This window comes from Papio anubis, chromosome 13, assembly GCF_008728515.1.
Source record: "Papio anubis isolate 15944 chromosome 13, Panubis1.0, whole genome shotgun sequence".
NCBI classification, from domain to species: Eukaryota; Metazoa; Chordata; class Mammalia; order Primates; family Cercopithecidae; genus Papio; species Papio anubis.
In genome coordinates, this window is record NC_044988.1 from 49,498,649 (window position 1) to 49,515,978 (window position 17,330).

General features: G+C 35.5%; 1 protein-coding gene across 5 annotated transcripts in view; it reads left to right on the top strand.

Annotated features, from left to right (window-relative positions):
• The window catches only part of FOCAD (focadhesin), a 315,881-nt gene that overhangs the window by 180,995 nt on the left and 117,556 nt on the right, over positions 1-17,330 (top strand). For all 5 annotated transcript variants that reach the window (XM_017949827.3, XM_021927475.2, XM_031654276.1 and 2 more), the window contains 4 exons: positions 3,537-3,671; positions 6,879-6,929; positions 8,183-8,266; positions 15,606-15,732. In XM_017949827.3, coding sequence (XP_017805316.2) covers positions 3,537-3,671; positions 6,879-6,929; positions 8,183-8,266; positions 15,606-15,732 — 397 coding nt within the window. The remainder of the gene's footprint in view (positions 1-3,536; positions 3,672-6,878; positions 6,930-8,182; positions 8,267-15,605; positions 15,733-17,330) is intronic.

Genomic DNA, 17,330 nt, shown 5'->3' on the forward strand with positions numbered 1-17,330 from the left:
TTGCTCCTCAGCACTCTTAAGATCTTACTGCATGGTCTTTTTGTCTTAATTTTGAAAATATTGGCCGGGCACGGTGGCTCATGCCTGTAATCCCAGCACTTTGGGAGGCCGACACCGGTAGATCACCTGAGATCAGGAGTTCGAGACCAGTCTGACTAACATGGTGAAACCCCATCTCTACTAAATCCCCCCAAAAAATTAGCTGGACGTGATGGCACATGCCTGTAATCCCAGCTACTTGGGAGGCTGAGGCAGGAGAATTGCTTCAACCCAGGAGGCAGAGGTTACAGTGAGCCGAGATTGCACCATTGCACTCCAGCCGGGCAACAAGGGTGAATCTCCATCTCAAAAAAAAAAAAAAAAAAGAAAAGAAGGAAAGAAAATGTTATTCTCAGTTGTTCCTTTTCAGGTAGTCTGTGTTTTTTCCCTTTAACTTTGAGGATTGTTGTTTTGTCTTTGGTGTTTAATGGTCATATTATAATGTATTAATATATAAGCTTATTTGTATTACAAGTTAAGTTAGAGAATTAATGTATTTTATTAATTTTGGAAATTCTTAACCATTACTTTTTTGACTAGTGTTTTTTTTCTATTATTTAGAAAAATTTATTTTGAAATTACTTTAAACTTATGGAAAGTTTAAAGGATATATACATAGAATGGAGTATTATTTGGCAATAAAAAGAAGTGAGCACTAACACATACTACAACATGGATGAACCTTGGAAAAGGTGTGCTAACTGATAGAAGCCAGACACCGAAGAGCACATATTATATTATTCTATTTATAGGAAATGCCCAGAATGGGCTAATTTATATATAGAGAAAGTAGATTTGTGGTTGCCTAGATTTGAGGAGCTTAGGGGGCAATCAAGAATGATGAATGATTATGTTTTTTTTGGGAGGAGGTGATAAAAATGTTTCAAACTTGAATGTCATGGTTGTGTGGCTTTGTAAGTATACCAAAAACCAGTGAATTGTACACTTTACATGAGGAATTGTATGGTATTTGAATTATATATCAAAAGAGCTGTTGTTAAAAGAGAAAATAGATAATTATTTCATGTTTTTTTTCACCCTTCTTCCCCTAATATTAACATCTTGCTTACGTAACTATAATACAGTTATTAAAACTAAGAAATTAATATTGGTGCAGTGCTGTTAACTGAATTATGGACATGTGTGTTTAAGATGTCCTTTTTCTGTTCCAGGATCCCATGTTGCATTTAGGTGTCACATTTCTTTATTAGCCCGTTTTCATACTGCTGATAAAAACATACCCAAGACTGGGCAATTTACAAAAGACAGAGGTTTAATTGGACTTACAGTTCCACGTGGCTGGGGAAGCCTCACAATCATGGCCTTTTCTTCTGCCCTAGGAGACTTTAATTGCTTGAGAATAGTGCAAAGCTCTCTTATTAGTTCCTCAGTCTCTTGGCCTTTGTCCCTGTTCTGCACTGTTTTCTTTGTTTTTGTTGTTGTTTTTGAGACAGAGTTTCGCTCTGTAGCCCAGGCTGAAGTGCAGTGGCATGATCTCGGCCCACTGACACCTCCGCCTCCTGGGTTCAAGCGATTTTTGTGCCCCAGCCTCCCCAGTAGCTGGGGCATATGCCTCCACGCCTGGCTAATTTTTGTATTTTTAGTAGAGAGGGGGTTTCACCATGTTGGCCAGGCTGGTCTCGAATTCCTGACCTCAAGTGATCCACCCGCCTTGGCCCCCCAAAGTGCTGGGATTACAGGCATGAGCCACTACGCCAGGCCCAAATGAATTTGTTAAGAATAGCTTTTAAATTGTTTTGTATTTCTTAACTTGAAATCCCTATAGCCTGCCTTTTCTTTTAGATTTGGTTCTGACTGCTTTGATATTCTAGGTATTCTGTGATCTACCAGCCTTTCCCCACCAATACTCATGCTTTTGTACCTACAACATGTTTTGTGTTTGACTTGTGCTTTCCATTTTCTTGTGGCATGGCTGTGTGATTTCTGTTCATTCTTTCTTCAAGTCTCTTCCCAAGCCTTATCGTCTCTTGATACCCTCCCTGATGACTCCCGCCCACTGACTTATCTTTCCTCTATAGATTCCTCTTGAAACTATTTTCTGTTGAAATAGTTTAAAATCATATCATGTACCTTTTTGTTTCCAATAATTTACAATGATGTGTCTTTTTCTTCCTTTACAATAAGGTGTCAAGTTTTTGAAGGATTAGATCATCCTTATATTTTATTGTTTCTCTGAGTACTGTGTACCACTCTGGGTATGCAACTGTGCTGAATTGATAGCTTTTAGAGAATTGGTTTGGGTTTTTTTTCAAATGCTGATGATTTATAATATCAGAGTTACTTCTTTATGTAAATGTGCCTACTGTCATGCCTGGTCTACAGTACTGCCCTTAGGAAAGGTTAGTTGAACCCAAATCATGTAGGGGATCCCAAATCAAAGAGTATTTATTATTCTACTGTTTCACGGGAAGTATAAAGTAATAGCAAATGCACTGAATCCAATTTGTCTCAGAAATACTCTGTCTACTGTCTTTTCTTTGAACCTCTTCTTAATCTGTCTCCTTAAGTATATATTACTAATTTATCTTTGACATTTTAAAATTTACTACCTTATGTAGTTTTTCTAAATAATTTATACTTGTAGATAGAGAATAATTGTATGTGTTAATTACAGCTTAAAAGAAGAGATTGGAATATTTTAGAAAGATTAATTCTTGTTAAAGCCTATCTAATTGATCTGTGTTTGCATTCTTCCTATCTGAGTCTCAAAATTTTCATAAAACATCTATCAGTGAAAATATCATCAGTGTTAGCTGGAATTGAACTTAAGAACACATTTGACTATCCATAAAACCAGATATTGAAATGAATGAAGAACCCCTGGCTTAAGAAAATGGGGTCAAATTAGAAATGATATAACATTTTTGCTGGGCTTTAGATTTATTTTATCATTAATGACCTCTTAAAAAACCAGAATTGACTTTTAAAACGTCTTAAATTATTATGTTGAATACTACAGTTATTCTCCTGCCTCTTAAAAGCTTGTAAGGTGATTTGAGAATGTTTGATTTATATATGTTGACACTCCAGTTTTCTGAGTGGTGATATTGTTTCAACAGCCTGAAAAACTCTAAAAAATGTGGAAACCTGACTTTAGAAAGAAATGTGCTAGCATTGTCTTACCCACTTTGTTTCAGGGACTGGTTCTTAAACAATGTATATAGCTAGATAATCTGGAGTTAATTTTGTGTGTGTCGGTGAGAGTGAGAGCTTATGTGCTTAGGAGAGAGTTATTTACTTGGTTAACTAAAAGCAAAGTAGTAAAAAAGCAATTGTGTGAGGCAGGCACAACTTCAACAGTTTGCATTGGTTTAAGTAATTTCATTTGAGGGGTAGTACCTTATTAAATCCTATCTTCTAGGCATAGTCTTATTTTTTTCCTAAGTTTCCTTATAATAAAATATAGTACTCTTACTTAATGGCTTTATATATGTTGGGGTCTTGTTCGGTGTTGACCTTTTTTATTTGCTTCACAGGTTGTTTGCATTCGCTCTACTTGGAATGCTCTCTCTCCAAAGCTAAGTTGTGACACAAGACCTCTCATTCTGAAGACACTGAGTGAACTATTTTCTCTGGTTCCTTCTTTAACAGTCAATACAACTGAATATGAGGTATGCATTTGGAGCTCAACACATTGCCTGCTTCTTCATTGGAAAGATGTGTGTTATAATAACTTTCGGAATAAATATTCCTAATCTTTTGTTGTTGTTCTGAGACCATGTTGATATGTTTATGGACTCTTAGGAGTAGAAGGATAGCTCCTCATCAATCTTATGTCTAAAACTTATTTACATAAAGGATACCACCTTTTAATTATGAGCGTATTGTCAAGATTTTAAAGTCATTGTCGTAAAACTAGTGTTTCCAAAATAATAGAATTCATAAAGCCAACAATTTAAAATCATTTTTTTAATGTTTTAAATTCTAAAAAATAAGCCACAAAGACATTAATAAAGGCAGGACAGACTCTCCAAACTTTGTGAATTACTCAGTGTTTGTCGTTGTAATGAGTTGAAATACTTGGTGGAAGATTCTTTGTAATAAGATTCATATATTAGTGCTTAATATTTTCTTCATTATCTCTTCTTTGAGTGAAATGCATCAGAGGGTAGTGAATTACATTTATGCCTCTACGTTTGTAAGCCAGGTTTTTTTTCATGCTTGCCTTATTCCTTTTCCCTCAAAGAGCAGCTGTTGATTTTCACTTGCAGTCTTGTTGAACTTCTCGTTTGATTTAGTTTTTCACAGACTTTGATAAACTGCCATTCCAGCCATCAGATTCCAATAATAGTCCATTATATATGTTAGATCATCTGATTAAGACAGGCTTACAAGATACTTCCGCTCATTCTAAATGCTGCACAATGAATAAAATCAAATTTATCCTTACTGGCTATACAATACCTATCACAGTACCTGGTGCATAATCTGTATGTAGTAAGTAGTTGTTGAATGAATGAATCAATACAGGATATTTTAGTTTATTCTTACATGTAGCCTTTTTTTTTAGGGTCTTAAAAAAAGAATCAGTTTGTGACTCTGAGTATATAGTTCACCAACATTCTTTCTTATGGCTGCAGTTCACAGGCACATGCTCTTATATTGTCAGAGAGTCTACAGGGCTACTGATAATGAGCTAAGACTAAAAGCCAATGTAAGGCCATATTGGGTGTATTTACTTTCTTTTTTCAGGGGCTAAAATCATATACCTTTGTGTTGCTTGTACCTTGAGTTAATCAGATTTTATTACAGGTTAATTTATGAACTGGTTTGTGTGTTTTTTGTGTTGGCTTATCCATGGTTGTGAATTATCTTTTGGACTATATTTTTTTTTCTTTCAGATTTTACATTCTTTTCCTCTGATATCTTATTTTGGTTGTCTTCATGCTTATATTAGGGTTCCTCTGTTGTTCAGGCAGACTGCTTTGGGGTCATTCTCTCCATCTCTTCCAGTCCATTTGGGGGGGGTCTCTTCAGTGAACATAGTCCCCTTAAAAGCAGAAGTGAAGAAATGTAGAAGGGAGAGACCCTCCTTCCTCCTCCCCCTTTTATCTGTGTGTGTTTAGATAATTGGTTTTTTAACTACTTAGAATTTGTTTGGATGTGAGCCAAAGTTGAATTTAATTTTTCCCAAAGCACTTCTTAAGTCATTTCTATCCCTAGTAACTTCATTACCTTAAGTTTCCCTAAAATGTAGTCCAACCTGTTTATACCAAGTCCATAAAGCATTCTGGAATCTGGCCTCATTAGTGGTCTGTATCCTGCACTCCAAAAAAATTAAACCGCTTATAGTGTCCTTATCTTCCTCCAAACTTTTCCATTTATTTTCCTTTGTTCATATTATTCCCTCTATCTGAAATTACTTTCCTTTTCATCTTTAATTTAAAAATATATTTTAGGAAGAAAAGGATTGTTTTACCTCATCCCATCTTTTGAGAGTTTGTCTGCAAGCTGGAGTCTTTTGTTCCCAAAGTTCTTTATACTGTTCTAAGAACACTTATTCTATTTATACTACAGATATAGGTATGCATGTATTATTTTCCCCATTGAACTATAAGCTTATTGAAAATAGAGTCTATGATTTAATTATAGTGTATTTTCTGAATTGCTTTGCACAGTGCTTGCTTCACTTATTCATTGAATCAGAATATATTTATTAAAACTGCACTAGGTCTTAGAGATACTAATAAGTATAGTCAACCCTATTTTTAGTACCTATTCAATCCCCAGCACTCTTACAGTTTATACCAATTAGTTTTAATATCTGATAGGAAGGTATCATTTTTTATTGTGTAGTTACAGAAACTAAAGCTTTGAGAGACCTATTTATTTGACAAATATTTATTGAGTATCTGCTATATTCTAGGCAAGTAACTTGACTCAGACTGTAGTTAAAAAGCTAAGTGAAAGCTGATGTCTGAACCCGGGACTTTCTAGTTTCATATCTTTTGTTTTCACATTATACCATATTATCAGTCCCTGCCTTCTAGAAGCTCAAAGGTAGTTAAAGGAGACAGATATGAGTGATGATAATTATAATAACATTTGATGAGCACAGTTAATTAAAGAGCAATGAGAGTATGGTGGAGAAAATGACAAACATTCTTATCAAGAATCCAAGGAAATTATTTATGTGTGCTATTGGACTTGGAACTGGAAGAATTAATACACTGTTGCTTCCCATTGAAGTTTGGGGACTAGAATATGCAAAGGCAAGGAGGTATAGAGGAACCTAATATGATTTAGAAGGGCAAAAAATTAGATGTGGTGGCAATGAAGACCACCGACTGTTGGAAGGTAAATGGCTTTTATGCTCAATCAATTATTTAATACACATTTGTCTTCTTTGAGGAACTGTGTGGGCTCTGTGGTCTAGGTCTTTGAAATGAAAAACACACAGTCACTGCCTTAAGTGTTGTACAACCTCATAGCGAGTTAGTCATGATAGATGCTGAGGTGTACCATGTGCCATATGGCCACTTGGAGAAAGGAAAACTCTCTTCTGGGTAGGCTAGAGCAGTGGCATGAAAGAGTGACATTTCTGTTAGTACTTGAAGGGACTAAGAGTAAGAAATGGTTAGGTTTCTAAATTTCATAATCTTAAAATCTTAATGTGTTTAAAATATCTATGTGCTTAGAAGATGAGTTTGTTTCTGAATATTTACATTTTATGAATGATGGGTGAATACATATCAAGTGAATTTCTGGTGATGTTATTTTAAAAGTGACTTAATTTTCATTATTTGCTACTTTGGATTGTTTATTCTCAGTTTTAGCTTGGTCTTAACAATTTATTCTTTTGTTTGTTAACTTTTCAGAATTTTAAAGTTCAAGTCCTCAGCTTTCTCTGGACTCATACTCAAAACAAGGTATTATCACAAGGCTTGTCAGTGAATCAGAACAAAGCTAGGGAATAATTTTGAAATTTGTAAAATAAGACTCTTAGGATAAAAGGTACAACTGTCTTGAAATAATGGGTTCCCAATTTTTTTTTTTTTTTTTTTTTGAGACGGAGTCTCGCGCTGTGTCACCCAGGCTGGAGTGCAGTGGCGCGATCTCGGCTCACTGCAAGCTCCGCCTCCCAGGTTCAGGCCATTCTCCTGCCTCAGCCTCCGAGTAGCTGGGACTACAGGCGCCCGCCACCACGCCCGGCTAGTTTTTTGTATTTTTAGTAGAGACGGGGTTTCACCATGTTAGCCAGGATGGTCTCGATCTCCTGACCTCATGATCCGCCCGCCTCGGCCTCCCAAAGTGCTGGGATTACAGGCTTGAGCCACCGCGCCCGGCGGGTTCCCAATTTTTAAAAAAACATGATTATTCATAAGTTTTGGTTTTAAAAATTATTCTCAATTGATGCCCATTAATACATTTTTACCATAAAGTGCACTTAATACTTGGTGAATCTGACAGATGGGAAGAGGAACTGTTGATATTATTTTATATTTTTATATGGTCTTTCCCCTTTCCTGCTTTGCCCTGTCCCCACCAACAAGCATACCAAAGAAACAAAAAGTCCAGTCCATCTTTTAGATGTTGTTACCAATCAAGGATTATATATGGAGACTGCTGGTGGTGTTATACCTAACTCATGGATGAATGAGTTTAGATTCCAAAAGGCTAACTTGTCCTATTAATAGGTAATCGAATCGAATCCAAACCTAGGCCTATCAGACAGTAATTCCTTATTCCTCTTCTGCTAAATCATACTACTTCATGGAGACTTGAGCAATTATGAGTTACTTTATATTTAATGTTCAAACTAGGATAAAAATTTAGTATTTTTGATCTCCTTGCCCATTTTTAATTGGGCATATTCTCCAGAAAAATGTTTAATGCTGATAATTTTTTCCAATTGTTCTTACTTCCCTTCACAGACCCTTTCACTTTTTTTTGCAATATTTTCTTTTGAAACGAGGATTAAATTTCTTGCTCTCTCTTCTGAAATTGCTAGTAAATACACTTTTGGCGTAGGCAAAGCGTTAATACCATTTTCAAAGCACTGACTGTAGAATCTTGGGATTGGTGGGGGAAGGTTTCTTTCCCCCTCCAGATTTGATGTTTAATGTATGTTGTGCTTTTTTGTTCGCTTGCTTTTTTTTTTTTTTTTTTAAACCCTATCTAGGACCCAATTGTAGCAAATGCTGCGTATAGATCCCTGTCCAACTTTAGTGCAGGAGAACACACCATTCTTCATCTGCCTGAAAAGGTAGGCATATCTGCTTTCTCACTGGTATTTCTTAATTTGCTAGGGTTTACAACTTTGTCTGTCTCATCTTAGGAGATCCTTACCTGATGAATATATATATAACCCTAGATTTGTTGTCCATGCAAGATAAAAATTCATACCCATTATTTGTTTATCTATAAAAGACTGCAGAGGTTTGAAGCAGACGGAAGACACCAATGATGCAAATGAAATCTTAAGTTGACTGGGTATGTGACTTGCTCTAGATCTGAGTCACTCATTGGAATCACTTTGCCTAGTTAGTATACCATCCTGGACTTTAATCCAAGCACGGCCTTCATACACTAAGATTTTATACCACATGTGCAGCCAAAGATCTCTATTTGTGATAAAGAATGTGATGCCATATGAAAAAATCTGCTTTTTTTTTTTTTTTTTAAGTATATATTAAATGGTATATAGGTTAGCCCCAGAAAACTGGATGAAGAAAGTATCACTCTGTTTTAAAGGTTAACACATAGTGTGATATTATCTTCGTTTTTAGACTAAACTAAACACATACAACCTTTTCTAGTATCTGCCTATTATAATCAGCTTTAAATTAGTAGATCCTATTAAGGGGTTAAATATCTGATTTCTTATTTAGTGCCAGTATGAATTCAAATGCATACAGATGTTTATTGAATGCCTCTGAAGTGTCAAGCAGACATTGTGTTAGATGAAGTTACATGTAACATTACTCAGAATCTGTCTTTGAGGTTAAGTGGCAAGAAGGTTTGGTGTGAATTCCTTGGGATCCTCAGGCATTAAAATGGGTTTGACTTTTTCTTCTGGATTCCGTTTATACTGAGATTAGATGCCAGTAGGAACCAGGCAAACTTCTGTTTACTAAATTGAATTGGAGCCACCATATAAAAAGGATTGAAAATAGGCTCTTGTAAAACCATTTCCTAAGTCAGGCAGGATTTCCTATGTCATTGAGGACTTACAAAGACAGACTGACCACTTGACATGCAGTGATCACAAATGGGAAAACTTAAGTAAAGATGTTTTATGACTCATACAATTAAAAAGGTGGGACTTCAGACTGCACTGTGGTAACTAGCAATACCCATTGTTGCTTTAAAAAAGAAAAGAAAAGGAAAAAAGCTACATGTAAATTTGATATGCAAACACCTGCCAATAGATTAGCTACAGCATCTGGAGAGGTACCTTTTATTCTTGTTTTTAATAGGCAATTATTCATTTAAATCACAACATAAAAATTACCTTTATTTTTACCTTTTGTTCCTAAAATAGTCCAGCTGGAGTAATAGCTTTTATTAAATAACTCCAGCATACTCTTGACATTTAGTCTCTACCTTTTAAAATATTGACATGTTTATATATATTTTTTTCTGATTTTGGGTTTGTATTCAATTTCCAATTATGTTTGCAAGAGTTTATAAGTGCTATACTCAGTCAAATGTTAGCTACTTCCTTATCTAACTCTTCTAAACTCTTTGATCCCTGAATAGCCATAAATAGCTCTTTATATCTTCCAACATAAATGGTAAATGTACTTAGAGTTGGGGTTTTCTATATATGTTTGGGTTTTCAGCATCAGAGTGAAAAGAGCTATAAAGGAAAGCTATAAGGCTTATCCTTTTGTAGCTATGCTTTTCAGCTTTTTTTTTTTTTTTTTTTTTCCCTGCCCTAATCCCCTTCTGGGATATGACCCACTCCAAAAAGTAACAATAGCTCGCTGCAGTGGATATTCTGAACTGAGGTTGAGATGAGGGGTATAAGTGGTTTGAAAGAGTCTTCCTCACTCTGACCCCAGCTTCTGATACCGAGGACCTATCTCTTTATGGAGAATCATTGCTTCTAAGACCACATCATGCATTCTTCTTCTTTTCATTGATTGCTACATTTCAGTTTGGCTGTTCGAACACCTAAAGACTAAAAGTCTAGAAAGTGTTCAATGTATTCATATCCCAAACAAGTCCCCAAAGGCTAAGGATACAGCCTGGTCGGTGCTTCACCTTAGTTTTGTAGATGTGACACTATAAAACAGTGATGTGAAACTGCAGCTCATTTTTCTATAAAAATGTATTTTCAAATGTTTTGGAAGTTCCTATCAAGTGGGGCTTCTGTAATGTAGAAACTAAGATTCTTTGTTGACAGACGTTACTCTGCACTAAGGGCAATTGGTTTACACACAAGACTTAAGGTTATCTATTTTTCCAGTGAAAATGTGTCCATATTCTCTCTTCTTACCTATGGAAACTTGTGACAAACTTTTGAGCCCATCGTGAATTTTAAATAGAACTTATATATATATATATATATATAGTATCCTTACAAATGTGGCTACTTTGTGAATTATAATTCAGCTACTTTTTAAAGTACTGATTTTCTTTAAATTTACTTAAGAAATACTTTACGTTGATTGCTGAACATCAATTTATGTTGTATAACTTGTTGAAAGTTAACAGACTGATAGAACAAAAAGAGAGGAGTGGCAGATATCAGAACAAAGATTTAGGGTTGAATGAAACAGTACATCTAAGGTAAGGTGGAAAATGGCACTGGATAGATGGTAGAGCTGAATGAGATACAATAATATGAGTTAAGAATTTGAATACCATGTTGATGAACTCATCTTCCTTGTCATTTGTTATTAAGAATTTCTGTGGGAGTAGAGGTGATGGACATGTAATACTTGCATTGGTTTAATAATAATTTATTTGGTATGTACGAAGTGCTAAGTCCTACCTTAAGAGCTGAGGATGTTGACTGAATGCATGTATTTTGTTGGTTTGTAACAGGATCATTGTTAATCACTTAAAGCACACAGATGTAAAATTGGTTCAAAAATGCCAGGGGACTTCTTTGAGGACATGTTGATTGTAATGTTGAAAAATAGATAAGAATGATTTTTCCCTTTTAGCTTTTATTTTTTCTGTTTTTATAAAAGCTAGTTACACTTCCCCTGTCTTCTTTAGCGCACCTCCCCAAAAGAAAAAACAAACAAAAAAAAACTATAGAGAAGTTTCCTTGTTAAAAGAATCAGTAATGGATAAACATTTAGGTAGAAGATACTGACTTTCCTCTCTGACTTGGTTTCATTAAAAAACATTCACCTATTTAAAAATTAAACTTGTTTTCTTGATTTCTAGGGTTAATTTTAGAAATAATGTAAAAGAACTGATTATGCATTCAGGGTTGGTATAAATATGGTGTAACCCGTTTGGCTTTGATTTAAAGTGAATGTCACTGCATTCATCAGAAGCTGTTTCTCTTTTTAACTGAATAATTTATGCAGATACTTGACGTGTTCCAAATAAAATTCTCTGTTTATGCACAAACTCTTGGATTTCCATAGGTTACAGACACAGAAAGTTGGTTGAAAGGTTATCCGGCTCAGAACTCACAGTGAGGCATTTTGTGGGATACACTTTCCAGTACAGATGGTCCCTGATTATAATGATTGGACTTACGATTTTTCAACTTTATGATGGTGCAAAAGTGATACATATTAGGTAGAAATGGTACTTCGAATTTTGAATTTTGATATTTTCTCAGGCTAGTGATATGTGGTAAACCACTCTCTTGTGATGCTGGGATGCAGCATCAGATCGCAGCTCCCAATCGCATTGAATCACAAGGGTAAACAACTGATATTCTGTAGTGTTCTGTGTTACCAGATGGTTCTGCCCATCTGTAGGCTAATGTAAGTGTTCTGAGCACACTTAAGGTATGCTAGGCTAAGCTATAATGTTTGGCAGGTTAAGTGTGTTAAACGCATTTTTGTCTTCCAATATTTTCAACCTACGATGGGTTTATTGGGACACAACCCCCATCATGAATCAAGGAGTATCTATATTCAATTTGAAGCAGGTTTTAAAAGTAAATTATCAGCCGGGTGTGGTGGCTTACACTTGTAATCCCAGCACTTTGGGAGGCCGAGGCAGGCAGATCACTAGAGGTCAGGAGTTTGAGACCAGCCTGGCCGACAAGGTGAAACCCCGTCTCTACTAAAAATACAAAAACTAGCCCGGGGTGGTGGTGGGGGGCCTGTAATCCCACCTACTTAGGAGGCTGAGGCAGGAGAATTGCTTGAACTCTGGAGGTGGATGTTGCAGTGAGCTGAGATCATGCCACTGCACTCCAGCCCAGATAACACAGTGAGACTCTGTCTCAAAAAAAAAAAAAAGTAAATTATCATTTTAAACTTTCCATTTAAGTTTTTTCAACAAAGCTTAGTTATAAGAGGCAGGTCATTTTTGTTGGTGGTGTGTATGTGTATTTTAGTAGGTTGGCACAAAAGTAATTGCAGTTTTTTACTTTTGCGCCAACCTAATAGATACATATGCAGTTTTTTTTTTTTTCTGAGTGTTTTAGCAGCTAATATATTATTGCCAAAATTTTATAACTTTAACAGGAATTCTTTCAACTGAGTTCTCTTGATTCTCTATAGTTTTACTTGCATTGACCTTATTAAATTGTTGCATGCAACCAGGGGGAAAAACTAGTATTAGCCTAGGGAAGGTAGAACAAATAATTCTTTTAAGAAGTGATCAGAGGAGTAAAGAACTTACTCATGTAAGCAAACACCACGTGTTCCCAAATAATCTATGGAAATAAAAAATTAAAAAAAAAAATGATCAGAGGAGAAAGGAAATTTAATGGAACCAAAATGTAATAATAAGTGCTAATTTGTCCAGGAGAATCAGCTCACCTATTAGGAAACAAAATTGAAGGAGTGATCAAACCATTATAAATACATATAGTATATAATCTATTATTAAATTATAATACATGTGTAATTTCTTTACTAAAATGTATGCACATTTGAGATGCAGACATATGCTATTCACTGCATAGAAGATAATATAGCACACAGTTATGTGAATGTGAAATTAGACAATTTAAGATTGATGGGTTGGTCAGTTTGCTTTATCCCCAGTCTAATAACTGTTTCTTTAGTGGCCCTTAAAAATATTGATGACCCAAGTGCAGTGACTCGTATTAAGTAATTAGGTTGACTGTGCAGAAGGACAGGATAGGAGGATAGCATAAAAGTTGTACAGAAATGATCATATCCCTTTTATACTAAATAATTCTGGAAACATTTGGTCATTTGACATAGTTTGCACAGCACTTTAAGGTTCCTCTGGTGGTGTCAATGACTGTCCCCCGACTCTCCACCCAGCTTACTCTTTTCCTTCTCCTCCCCTCTTCTTCCCCTCCCCCTCCTCTTCCTTTGTATGCCTACATACCTTCCTCCCTCCCTCTCTCTCTCCTTAGCTACTTCCCTTTTCTTCCTTCCTTCCTTCCTTCTCTCCCTCCCTCCCTCCTTCGTTCCTTCCTTCCTTCCTTGACATATGATTCACATACTGTACAACTTACCCATTTAAAGTATACAATTTAGTGGTTTTACTATATTGAAACAATTGTGCAACTAATCACAGAGTAACCACAATCTAATTTTAGAACATTTTCCCCCCTAAAAGAAACTCTATTAGCAGTCAGTCTCCATTACTCCATTCCCTCTCCCAGACCTAAGCAACCACTAATCCGCTTTCTGCCTCTGTAAGTTTGCTTATTCTGAACCTTTCCTATAAATGGAAGTACACAAGATGTGGTCTTTTGTGACGGGCTTTCTTCACTTAGCATAGTGCTTTCAAGATTCTTTCATGTGTAGCATGTATTTGTACTTTATTCATTTTTATGGCTGGATAATATTTCATGGTATTGATTTATACTATATTTTGTTTATATATTCCATCAATTGATGAATGTTTGGGCTGCATCCGTTTTGGGGCTATTATAAATAATACTTATGCAAGCTTTTGCGTGATCATGTATTTTCATTTCTCTTGGTTATATACCTAGGAGTGAAACTCCTAGGCCATATAGTAACTCTGTTTTTCTGTTTTCCCAAGTTACTATGATGTGTAAAATGTCAGGAAGCAAGGCAGAAGGACTCAGAACCAACTTCTTTCTTAGGACTTTTTAGGCCACTAGGATTGGTTAGAATCCTTAAGACAACTCTTGATGAGAGTAAACCTGGAAGACTGAGTATTCACACAGACCAGACACTTGAAAAACCCTACTGGTCAGAATTAAAAGGTTTGTGAACATGCCAGAGTTTCTCTGATACGCAGTGATTTTGACAGACGCTTTCATACCCTATCTAGAGTATACTTGATAGTTATCTTTGTAAGTACGGCTGATTCAGCCCTCTGAGAATTAGGTACTTAATATTGAGTCTGAATTAAATCCTGTCTTGGACAGTGCTTGGGTAGTCAGGTTGCTTTCACTTCTCCTTCACTAGTGAAGAGAACACTAGTTATGGTTGAAAGGCTTCTTTGGAGTTGAGATTATTATACTTAAGAGAAGCATTTCTTTTCTGTTTCTTTTACTCCCCTGCAAGAATCCTGAGTCAGTACAGTTCCTAAATGGAACAGTGCTTTGGGGACCTATGAAGAAGGCGGTCTGCAGGCATTGTTAATTATTTCTAAAAATAAATCTGGGAGACAGGCTAATGGTAATGACTGGATTCTGGCACTTTATGGTTATAGAAACCACTTTTATATATTTTGATTTCCTCCCCTAATGCTTAATTATCTCCATGTGGGCATTATGATAGAGTGTCATTGAAGGTATTAAAAATTTAATTAATTGCTTAACAGTTACATCTTATGAAAACAATGTGGAAATCTTTTTACATTTTTCATTTTTGGTTCAAACAAACCTAGCTAATCAAAGAGCAACCACAAAATCTTCAAAATGCAAATTAGACACAATAATGTACAGCTACCAATTACAGATTTTAGTGTTTTTGTATTCCATAGCAACAAACTGCCAAGTCTTTAAAAAAGAAAAAGTCAACTAAAGCATTCTGTTGTTCCCTGAGCTCTACTATATATTCTACTGGAAGATTTTAAGCTCTGTCATGGAAGTATTACTAGAATCACAAATTTTTAAAAAGGTGTTCAGACAAGGCAAATGTGAGCTATAGAAGTTAAATATATTGAGTATATCAGTGTTTGCATTTTATTTTTGGATGGTATAGGATTTTATTAGTTTTCTATAGTAATTATTGCTTATGGTGATTTACAGTGATTTACTGTATTAACATTAGCTTTTTATACGGATCTGAGATTGTGTCTAATAAGATGACTAGAGTCATGACCATTTAGTTAATCTGAAAAATGAATAGATTTAAAAAATTAATTTCAATGGTCTTTTATGTTATAGAGTGATGGAGTCTAACAAAATTTTAAAATCTTGTCACAAAAAGGATACAGAAAAGATTTTGCATAATGTTTTATTATTATCCTTTCTATGATTTTTTCACTTATCATTTCAGATAAGACCAGAAATTCCCATTCCTGAAGAGTTGGATGACGATGAAGATGAAGAGGATGTGGATCTTTCAGTTCCTGGCTCTTGCTATCTCAAACTGTTGTCACTCACCCCCTCTTTGGTTTTACCAGGTGACTCCTATTTGTTAGTAGAGAAGCTAGCATTTTTTAGTGATTGGATTTGTCTGATTATATTCTTTTGTGATAGGTACATACTATAGTTTAACCTTATGTGCATATTTTTAAACCAGAATGTTAAATGCACCCATCTGTTCTATCGAAACAGCTTGAGGTAGTATGGTGTTTAAATCATATGAAAAAACGTTAGATCTGAGTAGCATTGTACAAGAAAACTAGTGTAAACGACTGCGTTCACTGATAATTAAAATTCATTTGAAAGGCTAAATGTATTCCACAAGATGGATTTGCACTGGTACTCTAGGTCATTGATTTAAATAATACTTCATTATATAAGCCGAGTGAAAAGATCATTAGACTATTCAGAGATTTACTGAGTAGTTCATTATTATACATTTATTCTTTCTATAGAGTTATGCCAAAGATGTTACTGATTTATTTGAGAGCTATAAATTAATGCTTTTCAAAGATGGATCAGATCATATGGTCATTCAGCTCTGATGTAAAACTTATAGGACCTTTAGCTTTTAAAAAGTAGGCTGGGTGTGACGGCTACGCCTGTAATCCCAACACTTTGGGGGGCTGAGGCAGGCAGATTGCTTGAGGTCAGGACTTAAACACAAAATTAGCGTGGTGTGATGGTGCATGCTGCAGTTCCAGCTACTTGGGTGGCTGAGGTACAAGAATCACTTGAACCTGGGAGGAGGAGGTTGCAGGCAGCTGGGATCATGCCACTGCATTCCAGCCTGGGTGACAGAGTGAGACTCTGTCTCTCACACACACACACACACACACACACACACACACACACACACACGCAAAATAAAGCATTCTAATGCTTATATGTGGTAATTATTCTATATGTATATTGTGTTTAGAAGTTCTCACCTGCCCCTGTTACTATATGCCCTACCCAAGAAATGGTAGACAATACCATTTGAAAAATATGTTTGATTGTGGACTGTGATTAGGAATTTATGTTATTTTATTTTGAATATTATTTTCTGATCATTAAAAAGTTATTTAAAAATTCCCCAAGTGATTTATTGTGATTAAGTAGCTTTTCTATATTAGACAACATCTTGCTTAGTTTTGTTACAATTCTACTTTGAATGTTCATGGATGTAAAAATTTAATTTCTGGAAATGAAGTTCAATGAAAGCAAAAAATGCCATTTTATCTTCTCAGTCATAATCATACTAGCCTGTAATGGTGGAAGTTTTTTCCCCCTGGTTTCATCCCTCATGGAAATTCCTGGGAAATTCAGCCAAATATATACTATTTATTTCTAGGCAAAGCTTCTTTTACAATTCCCTGCCTCCTTTTATTAGAGAAAACTGAATGGCCAAGTTAGGCAAAGAGTTCACCTTTTCTCTTCTCCTGGTATCTAGAAAGAATCCTCAAAGACTTGTTCACTCTTCCTCTCTTGTGTTCTTCCCCACTTCCTACGTCTTAGCTTTTCAGAGTCTAAGACCTCCCTAAAGTTAACATGAGTCCAAGGAAGGAAAAAGCCTTCAGTTATCCAAAGTTCTTTCTTTAACCTGAAATAACCTAGAGTCAAAAGTCCTTTGGGGTTTTTTAAATGGTATTTT